The sequence below is a fragment of the Ixodes scapularis genome, unplaced genomic scaffold, assembly GCF_016920785.2.
Source record: "Ixodes scapularis isolate PalLabHiFi unplaced genomic scaffold, ASM1692078v2 PGA_scaffold5__190_contigs__length_132052651, whole genome shotgun sequence".
Taxonomy (NCBI): domain Eukaryota; kingdom Metazoa; phylum Arthropoda; class Arachnida; order Ixodida; family Ixodidae; genus Ixodes; species Ixodes scapularis.
Window position 1 is genome coordinate 106935666 of NW_024609880.1, and position 20175 is coordinate 106955840.

General features: G+C 47.4%; 1 protein-coding gene across 3 annotated transcripts in view; it reads right to left on the reverse strand.

Annotated features, from left to right (window-relative positions):
* Positions 1-20175, reverse strand: part of LOC8038100 (telomere-associated protein RIF1) — a 94178-nt gene that overhangs the window by 10007 nt on the left and 63996 nt on the right. For 2 of the 3 annotated variants that reach the window (XM_029966961.3, XM_029966960.3), the window contains exons 27-31: positions 11011-12468; positions 10197-10604; positions 8572-8928; positions 2748-2846; positions 2044-2159 (exon numbers count right to left, since the gene is read on the reverse strand). In XM_029966961.3, coding sequence (XP_029822821.2) covers positions 2044-2159; positions 2748-2846; positions 8572-8928; positions 10197-10604; positions 11011-12468 — 2438 coding nt within the window. The remainder of the gene's footprint in view (positions 1-2043; positions 2160-2747; positions 2847-8571; positions 8929-10196; positions 10605-11010; positions 12469-20175) is intronic. The other variant, XM_029966962.4, reaches the window with a different exon arrangement.

Below are 20175 nucleotides of genomic sequence, written 5' to 3' on the forward strand. Positions count from 1 at the left end.
GTTGTGTTGCCGGTTGTCCGCTTGCCGCCGTCGCTCATAGATGGCGCAACCTTTCGAGCCTTTTCACTCTGGCTTGCCAACTTCCGGCTGGCCATTACTTCATTCTTACCATAGTACAGCTTTACTTGTCTTCCTTCTTCACCAAACGGGAAAGGCTAAAAGTTTTGGCTTGCACCTTCCATGGGAGTGCAATGCCGTCCTGTGTTGCCTGAAATCATAGCCGCGAGGATGCCACCAACGTCGTGTTGACGACGCCACCAAAGCGGCCGCAATCGCGGTCCTGCGAGCAACCATTTTTTTAACTGTGCTCATTTTGGCTTTAGCCAACGTCTCATCACGAATCCTTCTCGGAGGAGCGCAAAAACACATTGCCTACGCACGCAATTTCCGAGAAATAACATACGCTAAAATATCGCATGCAAAACACAAACCGCAGTTAGCATTCGGCGCATGCAGTGGCGATGAAGCTATTCTATCTGTATGCAAAGCTTTACATACGCTATTCTAAAACTGCCCAATGTTTTAAGGTGAAAGGATTATACCATATAATCGCGTGTAAGGACCACACCCCCGTATTTAGGACAACATATTGCAAAAAAAAATTAGAGAAATTATTCGTGTATGCGCCGCACCTCCTTGTTTTTGAGGCGCACCGACTGTAACGCATGAAAGTTTCTTTGAATATATATCGCTAGGTGGCGCTAGCCACCGCCTGAGCACGTAGCGGGACGTCTCCGCATCCCCGATATTTGCTCTCCACTCATCCGTATCATTGTATGGCACAATGGCTGCCGACCTCGATCGTGGTTGGTGGCACCGTCGGGATGCGTTTATGTTGCAGCCGGAAGACATTGAGAAAAGATAAAGGATATGTCAGCTTCCGTGGCAAGCGCGAGAAATGGGGATTCAGCGGGCTCGGCTTGTGCATGCACTCAGGTTTTTGAACGCCACTGTACGCTCTGGGTAGGTTTTCTTTTGTTCTTCGATTCGTGTCAAAGCGCCGTGATTTGTCTGCCTTTTCGCTTATTCAGAGCTATGGGCAAGTACCACTTCAACAGTCATACGGGATTCAAGTCGAAAGTTGCCGCGCATGCTATCAAGTACAAAAAAAAAAAAAATGTGTATTGCGCAGTATGTAAACTAATTAAATCCGACTGACGATTCAGTCCGGATTCCGGAGTGAAGGCGTTTTCGACCAGTGCAGCTGAGCGCGCTCATGTACGTTCATTTCAAAATGTGGATAGATTTTTTGTTTTTTTATCCGTGTATGGGCTGCACCTTGAAAATTTGCCCTCAAATCGGGAAAAAATAGTGCGGCCCTTACACAAGTTTATACGCACGTCCCATTATACAAAAAGGCAGCGTCGGCGTTGTGCTCAAAAGATGGCCATAAAGTTGTCATCAAGCATGCGCCACTCAAGGTCAAAGTTGATGTGCCTCAGAAATAAAACAATGGAAAGTGCAGCAATGCAGATGCTACATCACGTAAGCCATGGAGACGGGGGAGGGGGCTGCATTTGTGCAGTGGGCGCACAGGCACGGCGCCGGCCCCAGAACACTGTTTTGACAAAGGCACGGTAGAACTATTTCATAGTAAAAACTGATTTGGGGAAGGTATGAATAGGGTAACATAAAGATAAAGTATTCTCTTCCAGTATTAGTATGGCAGATACAAATACAATGACCATTTAGCCTGAAAAAAAAAAAGGACTTTAAATTGGTGGACACTGTGGCATTTCAGAAAATGTGAAGGGTGCATGTGGACAGCTTTGATCGACGCTCAAGGTGCGCGAGCACCCGTTGCTTTGACTGCATAGCCACAGAAAATTGTCCCCGAGTATAGTAAATATCCTCATTTCATTGTGCGATAAGGGAAAGTAACACATTGGTATAGAATTTTTTCCAACTCTAGCAGCCAATGTTTGCACCCAAATCAGATGAAAGTTCCAGGGAGGCTTTTACAAACTCCTCCAACTTGCCCGATACACTCAGAAAGTCTCAAATATTCCCTTTCGGGTCTCTCGGCTTCGCTTCAGCACTCACCAGACGCTGGACGTCATGAATGGGATGATCTTCTCCAGGGGATCTTCGCAGGCATCCAGCTCGGGACAGAGGGGCTCCTGGCTGTCCACTAGGACTTCCTCTGCCAGGTCCTTTTTCTGCATGAAGGTATTCCGTGTGCCTTAAAACCTCTTAAAAATCACTTACGACAAAGGAACACTTGGAACACTCAATTTTAATGCTATAGCATTACTCAGCTACTATTCAAGCTTTTCAGCTACATTGGTATTTCCTGGCTTCCTAATGCACAGTACGTATGCGGAGTAGAACATGTCAGCTTACTGTACTTGCACCCCACTGCGCCGCGCATATGCGGATCAACAGTATGCATATTCCTTCACATTCGCACCCTCCTTGAACGACCTGACGATTTTGACATCGTCAGGTCCTCAGATCATCCTAGAGGTCGTCTCAGAGGTTCTAGATGTCGTCTTTGACGTCGTCCTCTAAGACGTCGACATCTAAAGACCTGATGTCCTTAGAGGACGCCACATCACGTGACCGCAATGCTACAGGTACAGCTGGCTGAACTCATAACAAGCCGAGGTGTTCTTGATATTGCGATAGTTACACTATTGTCGGCGGTGGAATGTTTTAACTTGATTATAAGTCGATGCCCCCAGTTCAGATTTTTAAAAATTAGAAAATGAGTCGACCTACATTTGTGTAAATACGGCAAATCTTACCTTGAGGCCGTACAGGGACGGGCGGGCAAGCCAGTAATCCCGCGGCGTTATCTCGCAAACGTGGACAATGGGGTCAGCAAAGGACACGCTTCGAGACGTCTGCAAATGCAAAGAGAAGCCAACAAATGAGTAACCCTCAAGATTTTTGGACGAACGAATAAATTATTTATGTCACTGGTAACTAGGAGATTGGATGACGATAAAATCAGTTGCGAGATTTAAACGCCTTCTATCATCGCTTAAGGTTTGAGACTGGCGTTTTCCAGAGAAACGACGAATGCCTTCTGCACGTTTTCCAGTGGCAGGGCTGCGACCTTAAAAATTTACATAAATCAATGCTTCTTGTAAATGTAAAGCATGGGATATCAAACTGGGTTTCTGGAAGCTAGTGGTTTAAAATGAACTGTTGGGCCAGTTGGATAAACACCGTGAAAACAATTAGTGGAAAGGACAAAATTAGTGGAAAGGACAAGGACAGGTCCTATTTTCTATCTTCATCTTGTCCTTTGCACTAATTGCTATCACAAAACCCAGTGTTTCCCCGGTCCCTTAGAAGTAACTCCAGGTTCAAAACCCTACCCAGGTAGCACAGAGTTCTGGGCCAAAATCTGGCTTTTGTCTGGGAGTTTAGGGCATTGAAAAGCCCAAAGAAGCCAAAGTAGAGCCAAACCTGACCTCCCTTGGCAACAGTCTGGGTATTTTGGTCTTAATTCACCAAACAAGTGCCAAACTTAGGCTTCACTGCCTGGTAGTTCGGATGTCATCTGGCATCTTTGGGCCTAAATCGCCTAACAAATCCTAGAATTAGGCTTACTGCCAGGTAGTTCGGCTGATATTTGTTATTTTTGGTCCAAAATCGCCAAACAAGTGCCAGGACTAGGCTTACTGCCTTGGAGTTTGGCTGATGAGGTATTTGATGTACGCGGGTGGTCTTCATCTTAATTAAATAGAAATCAAGTTTTATTTAGCTGGCCACTTTTTCTTTTTTTATTTTGAGTGTCTCTTGATTGTTCCAGTACAAAGGTGGGCTGAATGTTTTGCCGCGGCTGGACCAGGCTTTGCACACGCAAATGGTACTGGATGTTGTACTTCCATGTAGGTACACACGCCTATATCGGGATGCGCCGTGATACTGGTTGGTCATTAAGGCGTGTTCACACCGGCGATGCGATCTAGTCGCGCGATAACTTCCATTGCAAAACAACCATCGCGGGCAAAAAGCGCCGCGATTTGAGCAGTCGCTTGCTTACCCGTCCTTTTGCGATGCAATCTAGTCGCGGAGAGGCTGAGCCAATCAACGGCGTTCGGAGCAAGAGTTTTCGAGAAGCGACTCGCCAACGAAGGCGTTGGACTCGCTCATCGCGCACGCCAGTGTGACAATCTACTTTTTTTTTATGATGCGATTTAGTCGCATCGCGTGACTGCTTACATCGCCGGTGTGAATGCACCTTTACAGAAAGTGCTGCCATCGAGCTAGCTTTCTTTAGAGTGATGTGTGCACGTCTCCTCAACAGATATCATTATTAGGCGGCGCATTGCAAAAGCGAGCGTGGCTCTGTGCGTGTCTTGCATTGTGATTGAGCACCGTCAAATGCTACCGATAACAAAAAGCGGAAACGACCGGGGCTCTGTGGCACCGCTTGTTGTTTTGAAACTTTTGAGAGTAACAACCCAGGCACACCTTTCTCTTGCAATCTTTCAGTTCCCCTTTCCCCCCACCCCTAGTCAAAGGTGACATTCCAAGCCTCAGCTAACCATGCAGTACAGCTAAAGCTACTGGGGAGAGAGTGTGTGCCAGCCAGTTCAAGAGGAGGGAGACGGGGAACGAGAGAGAAGGACTGGGATTCCCCTGTCCTTGATCTCCCTCCTCTTGCAGCACCTAGCTGTGTTTGGAGATTTATGTTTGTCCTTTGTCCCTCTTGTTCCCCTTCTCCAGGGATTACTTTCGCCTCTTGAACAGGTCGGGATACACTCTCTCCCCTGTAGCTTTGACTGTACAGCAGTTTCTTTTTTTTTTTAATAAATTGTTTTTGCTTTTTTTTACAATACAGTGCGTCGAAAATGCAGAGTGAGCTTAGCTGCGTTGTTGATGGCCCTTCGACCTCACCTTTTGCAAATTCTCCCCACCTTCTTTTGTGTCTTTATGTGGCTGTCAGCGAGCGCGACAGCTGCTTTAAGCAAATCAGAAGGGTGGAGCGAAACGCATGACCCCTCTATGTAGGTCACGTAGGACAAAAAGATTCGGACAAAAATTTGTCATGTGACTCTCTCTGTCACGCTGGCGGGATCTCTGGGGATGCTGTTTTCGCCGTTTGCCAAGTTATAGAAATAGGCGGGCCCAAAGGGCCAGTCTCCGAAATGCGCTCTTTAGTGTTATGTTGCTTTCGTGCGTTGCAGACGTGGCCGTGTTTTTGCGTCGTAAACGGCCAGAATACATCTATGCCAATTTTTCGGTAACAGCCATTTTTTTTTCACCAGAGTTTGTGGGATTCTTGTGATGTGTTTGTTGGACAAGCTTCGACAAAAACTGCTCTTCGCCGACGATGAGACGTCAGTTGAACGTGCGCAACCTTCTTTCTCGAGTGTGTTTGTGGGGTGCCCGAGTTGGATTATGCATCTATCAAGGATTAAATGATAGCGCTCTTTTATTAGTAAGTACAGTGCAAGCATGCTTCTGATAGTAGTCCTGCTTTCCTCTCAATCTCCGCGGTTTTTTTGTGTGATGAGTTTTGCTTGGCATGAGCACAGAGTTAATTCTATTTTATAATTTAATTTCTGTTTTACAGAGAAGTATGACATTTGTAAATATGTCGAGAATATGCTGTGTGTAATGATAGTGGTTTAATAAACTTCTGGGAGCGATTGAAAAAAATTTTCTTTGTTTGTGTATGCAATTGATATGCAACAAATGATGAGCAACGTCCTATACAACACATACTTGCACGACGTTCGGACAATACGGAGCAGACGCATCGTAGAGTATTCGCATAATATTGCGCGAACGCTAAGCCGGGGCAAAACGACTGTACGGCAATACCTGCCTAATATCAAACAGTGGTGCAAAATTGGACATTTAAGCAATATTGGAACCGACTTTCAGCAGGTACTGGCACGATACTGCAAAGTATTGCCGTTCTGCTTCGGAACGGAGGTGGTGACATCTGACCATCGTGTTTCCAACGCATATTTAATTTTCCTCTGGGGCGCGTGAAAGAGCACTTCTGTGACATATTAGAGATATCCCAAACTTCGGCAGGGCTTTTGGCTTTTTTTTGACACTTTTGGCACTTCAGTGGACAGCCAGAGAAGAGCTAAACTTCGGTATGCCCCGAATCGCCAAATTAAGATTTACTGCAGCAGTTATGGCTCAAGTCTGGCAAAACTGTGGCGGACCAGAGAAGCGCCAAACTTTGCGTTGCTTTGGCAGTTATGGTTCATGTCTGGCACTTACTTTGGCAGAACTGTGGCGGACCAGAGAAGCGCCAAACTTTGCGTTGCTTTGGCAGTTATGGTTCATGTCTGGCACTTACTTTGGCAGAACTGTGGCGGACCAGAGAAAGGCCAAACTTGGCATATCCGAAACACCCAAATTAGGCGTTGCTTTGGCAGTTATGGCTGAAGTCTGGCACTTACTGTATTTACTTGCAGAATGAACACACTTTTTTTTCTGAAAAATCGATGCAAAGTTGGGGGGGGGGGGGAGCGAAGTAAAATTTTTGCGTTTGTATTTACTCGCATACGCATAATGAACGGACCTTTTATCCTGAAAAATCGACACAACTTCTTGTTTCTCTGTGCGCGGAGCGTGACCCGGTAACAAAACTGGGCTGTGCAAAAAAAAAAGAAAAAAGAAAAAAAAAAAGCTTCTTTTTTTTTTTTTTTTAGTTCCTTGGGTTAATTAACAAAATGTAAGGGCGCAAACGAGCTGGTGTACATTGCACATGGTTGAAAAACCCCGAGACTGCGGGTAAACGACACAACACTAAGAAGTCTTTTTAGTGTTGTGTTGTTTACCCCCAGTCTCGGGGTTTTTTCAACCATGTTCCTTGGGCTGTTCTTTTTTTTTTTTTTTTTTGCCTCCTTTCGCAAGCTGTTTTGTTTGCTTAGGCCAGGGCTTCTCCGCTTATCTTTCTTATCTTTGTGGGTACACGGTGCCCACAAAGATAAGAAAGATAAGCGGCAGGAATACATAGGACTTTTCCTCTCGACCATTATAGGGTGATGTCTATGCCCCACCGTTCCTGTGTCTATGCCCCACCGTTCCGAAGCGGCCGGAATACATAGGACATTTTCCTCTCGATTATTATACGGTGATGTCTCATTAATATGGACACCTCTGTGCCCACCATAAAGGCGTTCATAATGAGAGTTGCCCATAATAATGAGACAAAAAGGAATGCATTTACCCAGTTTTTCCCCGAAATTGTTTTCTATACAGTGCAATCCACTTATAACAATACCACATACAACAATGTACTGCTTATAACGATCAGTTTCTAAAGTTTCTAGACTGGAAATGATGTTTCTAGTCCAGATACAACGATAATCGGTTAATGTCGAGACCGGTTATAACAAAATAGCGGCTACAGTGAAGCGATCACGATTTCTTATTCCCTTTTGCACTTCGTTTACCAAAGTCGATTATAACGAAATAGCGGACATAGCAAAGTAATTTCCTATTCCCCTTTGACTTTGTTATAACCGGTCTCGACAGTTTTAACGAATAAAATTTCGGGTTTTCTTATTACTGGTATAAGTGGATTGTACTGTATAGTGGCCGGAGTATCCATTTACTCAAATCTAACTCGAGTTTTCTTTAATAATTTTTGTTGCCTGATGTTGCCCCTCGTGTTATAATCGAGTGATCGCAAAATTGGCCTCATTGATGCCGACACTTTGAAATAATTACTATTTTCGGAGTTGAGCGGTTTCTCAATTTTATGCCGGCAGCACATACCTAAACGGCTGCTCACAATAAAATCCATCAAATCCAGATCTAAATCCATTGAATTGTTGTAAAACCTGTCATTCTTTCTTCTGGTCGTTCCGGCGGACCTGTTCGGCCTCGTGTCTGCCTTTCGCGCTTTTGCGACGTTCAACCTTTCGCGCTTCTGCGGTGTCGGACATTTTTGCACCAAACCAATAGCAGCACGACGTACGCAGTACAATGCCATTCAAGAACGAGGCAATATTGACAGCCGAGAAGCTAGAATACACCGCCGTTGCTCAGCGGTTGGACGCGAAAAAATCCACAATTTGCGAATAGGGGCGCCAGCAGGATGTGTTTTCCAAATGTGACAACAGCGGAAAGTCTTCCGTGGACCCTGTCGTGGCTTTCGCTGGGATTTGGAAAAGAAATTCTTGGAGTTCGTCACTGACGAGGATCGGGCCTCGACGCCTTCGAGAAGAATTAAGCGACTGCGTGCATTGAAATTCGCCAAATGGGCGTCTCCGCGTGGTACAGCCTTCCGCGTGGTACAGCCTCTTGCATGGCATAATTGTTTGTGCATTTAAGAAGTGTTTGATATTGAATGACCTCAACAAAGACAGTGGCAAGAACTCCATCTCCGACAGCGACGACGACGACAAGCGACGGGAAAAATCATTCTCCCAAAACTAACCAGTGTTGGCTCTTCAAAATAAAGGTACTCTTTTATTCCTCCGTCACGAGGCATTACAACTATAGTATTTATTTCTTTTCACGGGGCATAACGAAAAGTCGTCCCTCGTGCTACAACCGTGGTCGCGCTAGAATTGAGTATATGCAATAACTCCCTGGAAACATGCAAACAATCACTCTGCTCGTTGTCTGTCTCATGCTCACCCGCTGCGGGGAATGCTCGGGGGAGTCGACTCCGCACGATTTCCGCTTCAGGATCCCGTTGAGGCCCGGGCTGGCGGGGTCTGTCCCGTTGCTTGTGCCCGCCGGCCTCATGTCCGCCGCCGCCTTCCGCTTGAGCACGGCACTGGGCGACGTGACGAGGGAGCGCATGGCAGCGTCTAGCATCTGCCTGCTGCGGGACGAGTGCGCCAACGACGGCGACATGGCCCACGGGGGCCTGCCACTGCCCAAACGGCCGGGAGGAGAGCCCGGTTCCGCCGGCGCCGCCTGGCCGGTCGAGCAACCCTGCTGCTGCCGGGACGAGCTTTCTTCCTGCGCCGCCTGAAGGGACTGCCGCATCTGCGATTAGTTTAGAGAGGATTGGAGTCTGGCAACCCCTGGGTTCCTAGGTACAGATTTGGAGAAACTGATGTCGCGGAGCATCGAACCTGGCAAATGATGATGCAGAGATACAGTAAAACCTCGTTATAAAGAAGTTGAAGGAGCGGTCATAATTACTTTGTTATAACCATTAGTTTGTTATAGCCAATGTCCATTTCTTCCAACTATTCAAGCAAGGGGAATTATGATTGCTTTGTTATATCCATTTGTTTGTTATATCCCATTTTGTTATAACGAGGTTTTACTGTAATGTCCTCATACGAAAAGTTACCTGTGCCACGAAATGCTGCGCCGACACTGAGCACGATGTTTCACAAACCCGGAAAGAAGTCCAACCAGACTGCATACTCGCAAATATACACTTCCTGGACCACATTTCTTCAGGAATTGCAATGGTTGGCTACACTGTTGTTCTGTGTGAAAGAAGTGCTGCCTCCCTCATGAGCAGCGCACAAGCGTGGTAGGCAGCCTCTGTTAGGGGGAGCGCACATATGATGTATGCACGCAGTAGTGTAACAAGGGGGGGGGGGGGGGGTACTGGGCGGGCTGTTGCCCCGGGTGCTGCTGACCCTAGTGACGCCACTGCATGCATGTAACATGGGCCACACCTCTCAAATTGCATGGGCAATTGCCACAGCCGTTTCGCGCCAATCCTGAGAGATGGCGCAGCGGCCGCGGCGCAGAAGTGGGACGAGAGTAAAGAAGACGGGAGTCGTGAGAGAACGGCAAGGCTTAGCTACACTGGCGATACCGCTGCGCGCGAGTACGCGAGAAGAAAGTGTTTAAGCAAGAATACTTGCGTGCGAGTCGTGACCGAGACAACCAGCAAAGACGTACGTCACACCTCAGTGAAAAAATGTGACTAGTACTCGTGGTAGGCAACCTCTAATAGTGAATAAACGTGACTACTAAGTGAATGACTTTTGCAGGTCCCTACAGGTCTCTTGTACGTGTTACTAAGTGGTCTACGATACCCGTCTTGAAGGGAAGTCACCCAAATCCTCCAGACTGTCATCGTCTTAAAGCAAACTGCTTCACCACTTTAAGCCGAGCTTAACCATAGTTGATTTTAATGCTCCAATGAGCCAGACACCCCCCTCTCTTTCTCTATTGTGAATAACTGCAGACAAGTATGTAAACCAAGAAGTTTGTCGAGAAAAGAAAAAAAAGAAGAGAATTCTGGAAGTGACTCAACCGTGAGAATGTGCTGATTCGGACCGTCTCACCTGCTTCGCACGGAGGCGACTCGCAATCGGCGATGCCTGGCAGGGAAGCTTGCGCTTTCTGGCACCTTTCACCTTGTCGGTTGTGTCCGAGGCTTGTGCCATGGCCGCGTCAGCCTCTTCGGACTCATCTGCGGCTTCCGACTGGCTGAGGGGTTCCAGTACCAGGTCGGAGTACTGAATGGACCCCTGTGCAATGCCGCCATTGTCTGCCCCCAAAGGATCTTCGGGAAGGTCCGGTGACAACCGCTCGGGTACGGAGGCCTCGACGGCTTGGCAGGGCTTGCTTTCCCCGGTGCTGGCTATGGATTCTCTATCCGCCCGACAAGGTTTGCACTCGTCTACCGTAGAGGCTGCTTGTTCTGCGGATTCTGGGCGTTGCTTCTGCTGCGGAGTCAAGGTAGGGAATATCTGCAAAGAATTGGTTGGCAAGAAGCTTCACTGAGCAACTTGTTAGTGATGAGCTGTGTATGCATTGTAGATGTTACCATAAAGGCGTTAGAAAAGATTCTACTGTAATGCCCAAAACAGGTTTGCTAATTCAATGTAAATAACTCTAGAGCTACACTAAATTCAATCTTGCACACTGTTTCCTATTCTAAATGCCCACTAATAAAATTATGCAAAAAAACATGTAAACATCATTCCATTTTAATTGTGACAGCAGATCGTACTCAACAAGCTCCACTTAAAATTGCAACTATTTAACGGGCAACACAAACAACTTCACTAAGCAGCACAACATGTCTATATTTTGGTTCCCTCACAAATGAAGCACCCTGATCGACTCGCAAGACACAAGAAATGCATTCTTTACCTGCTTCCAACGAAGCTGAGAGACGCTTGGCAACCTTAAGGTGGGAGGCGCCAGTTCGGCACTTGCCGCCGTCACGTCTTCAGGCCTTGTCGGATGCGCAATGGCGGCGTCGGTTTCCTCCGATCCACTTGATGCTTCCGATTGGGTGACGGACTCGAGTCGCAGGTCGGAGAACTGCTCCGACTCTTGAGCGGCTCCGGAATCCACGTACGGCCGGCAAATGGAGGCCCCGCTAATGTCAGTAACCGTTCTTGACGCATTTTTGTGGACACTGGTATCGGTTCTGCCGTTTGTAGCTCGAATGTTGTGTTCTGTGGAGTCAAACCCAACCGTTTCGTTTACCAACACCCCTGGCGCGACTGCGTCTCCGAGGAAATCCACGTCGGCCGACGCGATCGCCTGAAGCTGAAGCTCAGAGTTTGCGGTGATCTGAGAAAGGGTAGGGCCACTGTCCTCCCCTTTCGCTGGGGAGATGTGGCTCCCGTCGCGGTTTCCAGCTGAGGAACGGCTTCCAAGACCGCCAACTCCGCTTTCCTGCTCGCCATCTTCTTCCATAGCGACCACATCACTTTCGACCAGACTGATCTCGACATCACGGAGGGAGGGCTCAGAGGCCGCGTACGTCACCGTCTCCTGTGTATCGTTGTTCCCAGTTCCCTCGGGCGAGTCGGACGTCAAATCGACTTGAGCACAATCCACTTCCGTGTCTTCGACGAATGCGTTGTCTTCATCGTCGTCTTCGGGGAGAGTGCGGTCAACTTCTGTTTCTTCCACGAGGGTGAGGTCGTCTTCGTCCTCCGCGAAAGGGGCGACTCCGTCTTCGAGCTCAACCCCGAGCCACGACTGCGGGCACCGCGACACAACCTCCGCAACGGCGCCTTTGCGGAGATTCGGCGCAACTGCCAATTTACTTGCCTTTGTGGGTCTCGGCAAAAGCGGCGTCTGCACCTCTTCTTCTGCTGACGCAACGAGCAACCTGTCTCGTTTCCGTCCGCCAAGATGCAAGCTGCCCGAAGGCTGGCTCTCGCACGACAATGTGGATTCGCATGTCCGTAGCGACTCATCTTTCGAGCTGTCTTCTGAAACGATGGGTTTCGCGACTTTCCGAGGCCTCCCAGGGGATTTCCGCTTTGCGCCGATTGGTGCAGGCGGAGCTTTCTTCGCTTTTCCACGACTCTTCTTTGACGGCCTTGTCGCCAACTTGCGCTTGACGGTTCCCTTCTGGACTTCCGCTACGGTTTCTTCGCAGCCAGAGCCCAGACTTGACTGGGAGCTTGGCACTACGTCGGTGAAGTCAAGGTGCGCGGCTTCAGTGGCCTGTTCCAGGGTCGGGTCAACGGAACGAGCGAAGGAAAGGCGTCCCTTCGGCCTGTGGACTTTCGGACTAGCCACAGGCGAGACCACGTGCTTCGGTACCGGGGTGTCATATCGGCACAGCTTGATTTCGACCACCAACTCCTGAAAGTAGAAAACAATCTCAGTCACTTCCCACCTGCAAGCAGTCAAATAGACCGGAGATTTTCAAACTCTTTGATGTTGAGAAATCCCCATCTATTAACAATGGCAGAGGAGGAACCTTTTCACATCTCAGCACACATGCAATAAGGCAGTGCAAGAGCCGACAGAACTTGTAAAACATACTGCAACAATAGTGCACATATTTGGTGCCAAGTTTTACAGGTGGATCAGATCTGCTAAGATAATGCTTAAAGGGCAACAGTGCTCAAATCCAAAGATTTCGGGATAATGAGTGATTTCACATTAAAAAGTAGGGGTGTGCGAATACTCAAATATACAAATTCAAATCGAATAGCAAGTTCTTGAATAATTCGATTCGCGAAAATCCCTAGAGCTCGGTTACTCGAATATTTAATAAATTCGGCCAAAGACGTGCGGTCGGCGCGGAGCTGACAAGAGAGTCATTTTTTCTCCCGATGTTAGCGCCGTGATGTTAGACAGACCGTGCAAGAAACACCTCTTGGCCCTACCATTCCACAAAAATCTAACGCACAGGTTAGAAAAAAGAGAAGTAACAAACGTCACAAACTTTATAGCATGCAGGTTTACCCATGATCGTGGCAAAATCTAACCTTGAACCACAACCGAAACATCCCAATTGCGCCGCTTCCAGAGAGGAATTGTTGGAAGGCCAGAATTCCGCGCCATGCGTAATTCTTTTCATGAGTAAAGCCCCTCGTTTCAAATTGAAGCGCTGATGTAGAACAAACTTGCCACACTCACAGAAATCGGCAACTGCAAGATCACCAAAAAAACCCACATTAACCATGCTGATGAAACTAGCCGAGTCGTCGTCATCGTTCTTCCGGAACCGCAAGCTGCGAATTCTGATTTGGAACGAAACAAAACAGAAAAATAGTTTGCCTAGATTTGAGAGGGTTTCCAAACGTTTGATAGCCGCGTTTGAATTGCGAACTGCGAGAAGGTAACAAAAAGACAAAAGCCTCGGCCGGGCAGGCGTTGTCGCTCTTCTGTTCGCTCGCCTTGCCCTCTTTCCACGCGACAACACCACACATGCACACTTACGACCAATCTGCGCAGGAGCCGTGTCGAGCCGTCTCCGTGGTAAATTTGTCGGAAAATTTTTCCGCTAGATGTAGCGGGGAAATTTTTCACTAAATTTCCCGGGGAAGTTTTCCCACTAAATTTTGTGGGGAAGTTTTCCTGCTAAATTTTGCAGAAAATTTTCCCGCTAAACTTGGTGGAAAATTTTTCTGCTAAATTTAGCAGGAAAATTACCCCGTTAAATTTTTCGGGAACATTCCCCACAAATTTACAGGAAAATTTTCCCATTAAATTAAGATGGAAAATTCATCGCTAAATTTTGAAGGAAAATTTTTTTCACAAAATTCGGCAGGCAATGTTTTTTGCCAAACTTAGCGGGTAAATTTTTCCGCCAAATGCAATAGGAAATTTGTTCCGCAAAATTTTCCAGGGAACTTTTTCTGCAAAATTTAGCGGGGCAAATTTTCCGCAAAACTTAGTGGGGAAATTTTTTTGCCCAATTAAACATGAAAATTGTCCCACAATTTCACGGTAAATTCCCCTCTGTACCCTCCCTCCTCCTACTCAAGAGATGCGCTTTACTTCGACATTACATAGAATTGTAAACGTCCTTCATTTTTGTAGTGTAAGTTACACTGGCCGAGGTTGAGCAGTTCTGTGTGGTTCCTGGAGAGCCATGCTGCGCATGCGCGAGGAGCAGCGACGGAACGGGCAGGACTGGTTTGGCGCCTAGGCCAGTCCCCGATGCACGCGCCGCACGCATGCACCCGCTCGAGATCATGACTCGCGCTGTCCGGTTGTTCTGGGCGGCAGCTTGGTTGCTTGATGGATAACAACACGACGCGCAGCTGACCAAACCAACAACGGGCATCTGGCACGCCCCAGCGGAGGACTGAGGATTAATTTCGACCACCTGGGGATCTTTTGACGTGCAACCGAAAACTCGGTTACACAGCACCTCCTCCGCAATAAGAAGAGTGGAGAAGCTTAACTCATCGGATCCCAAAGTAGTCACATAGTGCGTATACCATGTGTGTCATTGAAGCAGCAGTAAGCATGATAATCAAGCTAATTCTAGACAACCAGGAAAGCTAAGAATAACCAGCCGAACCTAAGCTTACGCTACGTACATCCTGGCATAGCCGAGCTAAGCCACTGCATTTTTTTTTAAATCTAATTTTAAACACGAGCAGAAATCGAAATTGAAACTTCGGCTCTGTCGGACAACATTGGCTTCGAGCCGCCAAGAACATGGCTATCACATGGTACGAGATGTCAAGTCATCCTCTATGCAACGAGCGGGTTCGGGCCGGGCGCAAATGTTTTCTGCACTCAGCACCGCACTCTTTACCATGTTTTGGTGTCCACAACATTCGACCATATTTGATTGACGACATCTCCACAACTGCGCCATAAGTCTGTGCATATAGTGTCCGTAGTGTGGACGAAACTCCGAGAAACGATAATCACAAACGGCGAGACGACGATGGCATTTGTGACGCGGGAAACGGCGGTAACGGTGGGACCACGGCAAGGTGGCCGGATGACTCCCAAGAAGCGCACTGCGCAGGTGCGTTATGCCAATCACGTGGACACCACTGGGCGTGGAGGAAACACTGCTGATGTTACGCTTGCCCGGAAAAGTAAAAACAAGAAAAAGGTGGCAATGGTGATGACGTTTAGCTCAATGTTGACTTTGCCTACACCGTAGCCTTGACAGCGCTGTTGATTGCGCTCTCATTCGCCCGCTCGAGTCAGCCGATTTTGGCAACTTGGTGAGTTGCAAAGTTTGCCGGACCGTTTAAGAAACATTTAGACAAAACTATGTCGTAATATTTGAGGAGTGGTCTTCTAGACTGTGCAATATTTTTTTCAAAAACAAAAATGAGGAGTTGCCCTTTGAAATGGATAGACACTCCACAAATGATAACAAGACATCACACAAAAACAATGCCTTTGCGCTTTTGTGATTGTCCTAGTTGTTCTTACTTTGAAGACCTCCAGCTTATTAGCAGAGCAAAGAAACTTTAATAGAACTTCGAAATGAAAAAGAAAAAAGAGGGCATTGATAGCTTTCCTAGTCAGACCATCTCTCGATCTACAAAAATAAAAAAGAGTTTCTTAGCCCTTGTTGAATCATAATTCATGTGGTCTGAAGTTCTTTTTGTGTACTGCTTTTGGCCTTTTATAGCAGTAATTGTTGTTGCTGGGCTTCAGTTGTCAATAAATTTTGGCTGTCACCAAGTGCTCACGCTGTGTACTCATTTCGCTTGTCTTCGTACAATCAAGCACCATTTTGTAATCTCGCCAACGTGGCCACTTTACACGGGCGCAGAAACGGTCGAGGAAATTTGGGAGCTCGAGGAACCCACGAGGGTACTCTGGGGAACCCATGTACTCCTGGGTACCAGACCGAGAACCCGCAATATTAGCCAGGGTTTGTACAAAATTTTTGATGCAAAATTCAAGGACTTTTCAAGGATTTCAAGGGCATCAGGAGACAACACTCAAGGAAGGCTCAAAGAAATTTATTCATTGACAGGAGTTAAGAAATAATTATAATGCAATTTAATGCAAAGGTGCAAGCGAGCTGGACAAGAATGACGAAAGTAATCCCTGGAGAAGGGGAACAAGAGGGACAAAGGACAAACATAAATCTCCAAACACAGCTAGGTGTTAGGAGCTAACCAGGGATTACTTTCGTCATTCTTGTCCAGCTCGCTTGCACCTTTGCATTAAATTGCATTATAATCATTACCTTAAATTGCAAGCTTCACCCTTGTTGGTGTTAGACTGGTGGCGGCTGATAAAACCCATTTGCTCTACTGATGTCTAACCCCTGGTTAGCTCAATTGGTAGAGCGCTCCACCTGTAATGGAGAGGTCCCGGGTTCGATACCCGGACCAGGCGGATTTTTTCGGTCGCTCACCAGTCACCTAGCTGTGTTTGGAGATTTATGTTTGTCCTTTGTCCCTCTTGTTCCCCTTCTCCAGGGATTACTTTCGTCATTAAGAAATAAGCTCCTTTTTGGCAAGAATTTCTCGTTCTACAGCAGCTATAGCTGCTTCCTTTTCTTTTGCTGTTCGGCGAGAACTATTGGCCTTGGCCAAAAGAGTCAAGTCATTCTTTGCCTCGGCGTCCTCTGAGAAGCAATCCGTCGACTCGAGCAGGCACTTCAGAGTTTTCTCGAGTTCCAACTTCCTCTCATGCATTCCCTCCAGCTCCTTTTCAACTGCTTTCCTCTTCAAACTTTTCTGCTCACTGGCTGCTTTTTTCTTGCACTCTTCTAAGTATGCAGCATACCTCTGCCTTGCTAGGCGTACAGAGGACTTTAACTCCTTGGACAGTGGAATACTAAGCAGAACACCGTGGTTTTTGATAGCGTCGCAGATGATCTGTTGAGAAACATATGAAATCTCTGCCAAGTTTTCAATGGCAATCTGCTTGTTAACACTAAAACCCCTTTCAACGGAAGCTTGGCCATGACTGAGCAGAAGGAGCAGCTTTAGTGCTTCCCACAATGTGGAAAAGGAAGTGCCATACTTTGTCAGGAGCACAAAAAACTTATCAATACGCTCTTGGCTTCTTAAGTAGACTTACAGTTCATGTCAAAACCCGTGACAAAAATTGACATACTGCCCACAAACCAGGTCTCTCTTGTGCTCAGAAAAAAGGTTTGCATCGATAAGGCAATTCAAAACAACTGTGAGCTTCCCAAGGCATTTTTCTGTTTTCAACATTTCCCTGGGATCAAAGCAGGGCAGCCCTCGGACAATTGGGTACTTGAGAAAACTTTTTTTCAAGAAGCTTCAATGTCGTTTCAACAAGAAATTTGCGACACTCAAATCTAAACTCCAGGATGCATTTAGGGCTCGCCTTGCTGTTTTTAAATACAGTAAACTTTCGTTAGTTCGACCGTGGTTAATTCAACTTTTCGTTTATTTCGATCGTATTCAAAAGTCCCGGCGAGCGCCCATGCATTTCTATGGGAGGAAAAGTTCGATAGTTCGAACTCCGGAAGACTCCGCATCGGATAATTCGTCCCAAGTGAAAGCCCGCGGGCTCACTTTGCACGGCACCACGGCAAAAAAACCACCAACATACGGTAAAACATGGACCCTTTGCTGCAAAGCCGAACGTGCGCAAATATGCGTTCGCTCCTATACGCCGTTGAGATGGACCGTAGCAAATGACACGAGCCAGCGCAACCAATCTGGCGTGGAGTAGCGCGGAGAACATAGCACGTGGTCAAGCGCGGAGACAACGAGCGCTCTCAAAGCGCTTTCTGTAGCATCGTGTACGGTCCATCTTGCGCGCCGAAAAGCGCGGGTTCTTTTTTAATTTTTTTTCTTTTGTTACTTTTCTCTGTCGCCGATGATCTGGCCGCCCGGCGCCAAAATCGGCTCCTAGAGCTTTCTATGCGCGCGCTCTCAGAGCCCTTTTTTCTTTGTAGCATCAAATGCGGTCCATCTTGCACGCCGGAAAGCGCGGTTTTCTTTTTCTTTTTTATTTTTTGTTGTCATTTGTTTTCTGTCGCTGACGGTCCGGCTGCCCGGTGCCAAAGTCAACTCGTGAAACTTTTTTTTTTTTTTTTTCTTTTTTTTGTGCGCGATTTTTTGGGGACGTGACGTTTAGTTACGCTGCTCTCCGGAGCATGCCTTTGGACACGCGTTTTAAGCGCAGATGGCAGCACACCATCCGTGAGTCTTTCGGACAATAAAAGAAAGTTTAATTTTAACCGTTTTTCTGTTCTTTTTTTAATTCAATCACTCGAATAATTCGATTAAATTTCAAGGTCCTGGCAAGGTCGAATTAACGAAAGTTTGTTGTATTTTCTCTGCTGCACAACCAATGTCCAGTTCCTCCAGTTGTGTGTAGCTGCCAGGATCCTTGGGATCAATTTGTAGCAGCTTGGTGATGCTTGTGGCTTGGGTGATCAAAGAACACTTTACAAACCTTGTCACGAGGGTCCTGAGAATGCTCTCAAGATCTTTTGCCAGAAGAAATGCCATGGGTGCATCACTCTTTTTGAGAGTGAGGAACGGCTGCACAATCATTGCAACATTGAAGCAGAAGTGGAGTTTTGCGAGACCGAGCTGGTCCTTCATAAAGGCGCTGATAGTTTCGTATGACCTGCTGTTAGGCAGGGGCAGCTTGCAGTTTCTGGTGGCTTCCATGTATTTTTCCAGGTGCTCCCACAATGACAGGGCCCTCTCAAGGACTGGTACGTTCTCCACCCAACGGTGGGGAACAAACGGAAGGGGAAACACAGAGTGTTCTGTCTCCGCAACGAAATTGTCTCGGCGGGTTGGTGCATCAGGGATCAGCGAGTATGAGCTCGTAAAAAGCTGTCAACATGCCAGTTAGTAGCTTGCAGCCCTGTTTTGTACGCGTTGTGCATAGAATGCAGCTTACGTGATCCGACATCCAAACAGTGTACTTGAAAGTTGCTCCTCAAGTGCTGCTGGAAGCCATGAAAAAGTTTCCAATTCACATCGGGGCCATTGAAAGCTGCATGACCTTGTTCAACGGAAGAGACGCAAGGCTCTCTGTCAACTTCTCAAAAAGGTCAGCTGCTGTGCTATGACCCAGAAATGATGACATGAAGTATTTGGTTGAAACTTCATCGTTGTTCCAAAGCCGCATATGAAGGTCCAGCTGCTTTTTCTGAAGGTACTCTCGTTCATTGTTTCGTCGAAGAGCACCACAAAGTGTTCGGATTGCTGAACCAGGTCGTGCACTTGTGAAGCAAAAAAGCTTTCGCAGTCCGTGGCATGCTATGTAAGAACACTTTTTTTTGCTGCAGCTGAAGCTTCTTCCAATTTCGCTATCGGGAAACATTCTTTGAAAAACGTTGGCAACGTCCCGACAGGAGTTGTAGGAGTAGTGAGACGACACAGCCTTCATCGTCCGCAAAATCTCCGCTTCAACAACCATTTCGTGCTTCTGACAATCCGTGTCAAAGGTCGCGGCCCGTGAGGTACTTGCATCTGCACGCTGGTGCCTGGGCGTATCCGACGCCAGGTCCGATGCTGGTAGATAAGAGGTGATAGACGAGCTGGAAGCAGCTGATTCGGCTCCAGATCGATGCTTTGCGCTTTTCAAATAACTCTTCCAAGCGCTTTCACCCATTGTGGCGACATCAAACGACTTCCGACAGATCGTGCACTTCGCTCGAAAGTACCGTATTTACTCGCATATACACTCCGTGCGACGCGACTGGCGCGCCGCCGCGCGGCCGGTACCGAAGGTAGGCAGTGAGAACCCCAGAGAAAACGAAACCGAAACCACGCTGCGTACGTTGGTACGCATTGAAGTCGGAGCGGTACGTGCGGTTGCGCTGGGTTAACAGCATGAAGTGCTGCCTGTGCTGCGTCATTAAGTGCTTCAATAGTTATGCGTACTATCTCGTGGGGATAAAGTTTCACAGCTTTTCACCTCGCCGATGTTTTGTGGGACAGCGACAACGATGGACCCGTGCCGTACTACGCGAGAAATTCGGTCTCCCGATCATGTCTGTCACTGTGTCGGCACGGCTGACATACTCTACACTGCCGTTTTGCGCTCTGCGTGTGTTTTCGTACCAGTAACGCCTACATGTGTTAGCGCCGAGGGGACGAACTGAAATTGCATTTCACACTC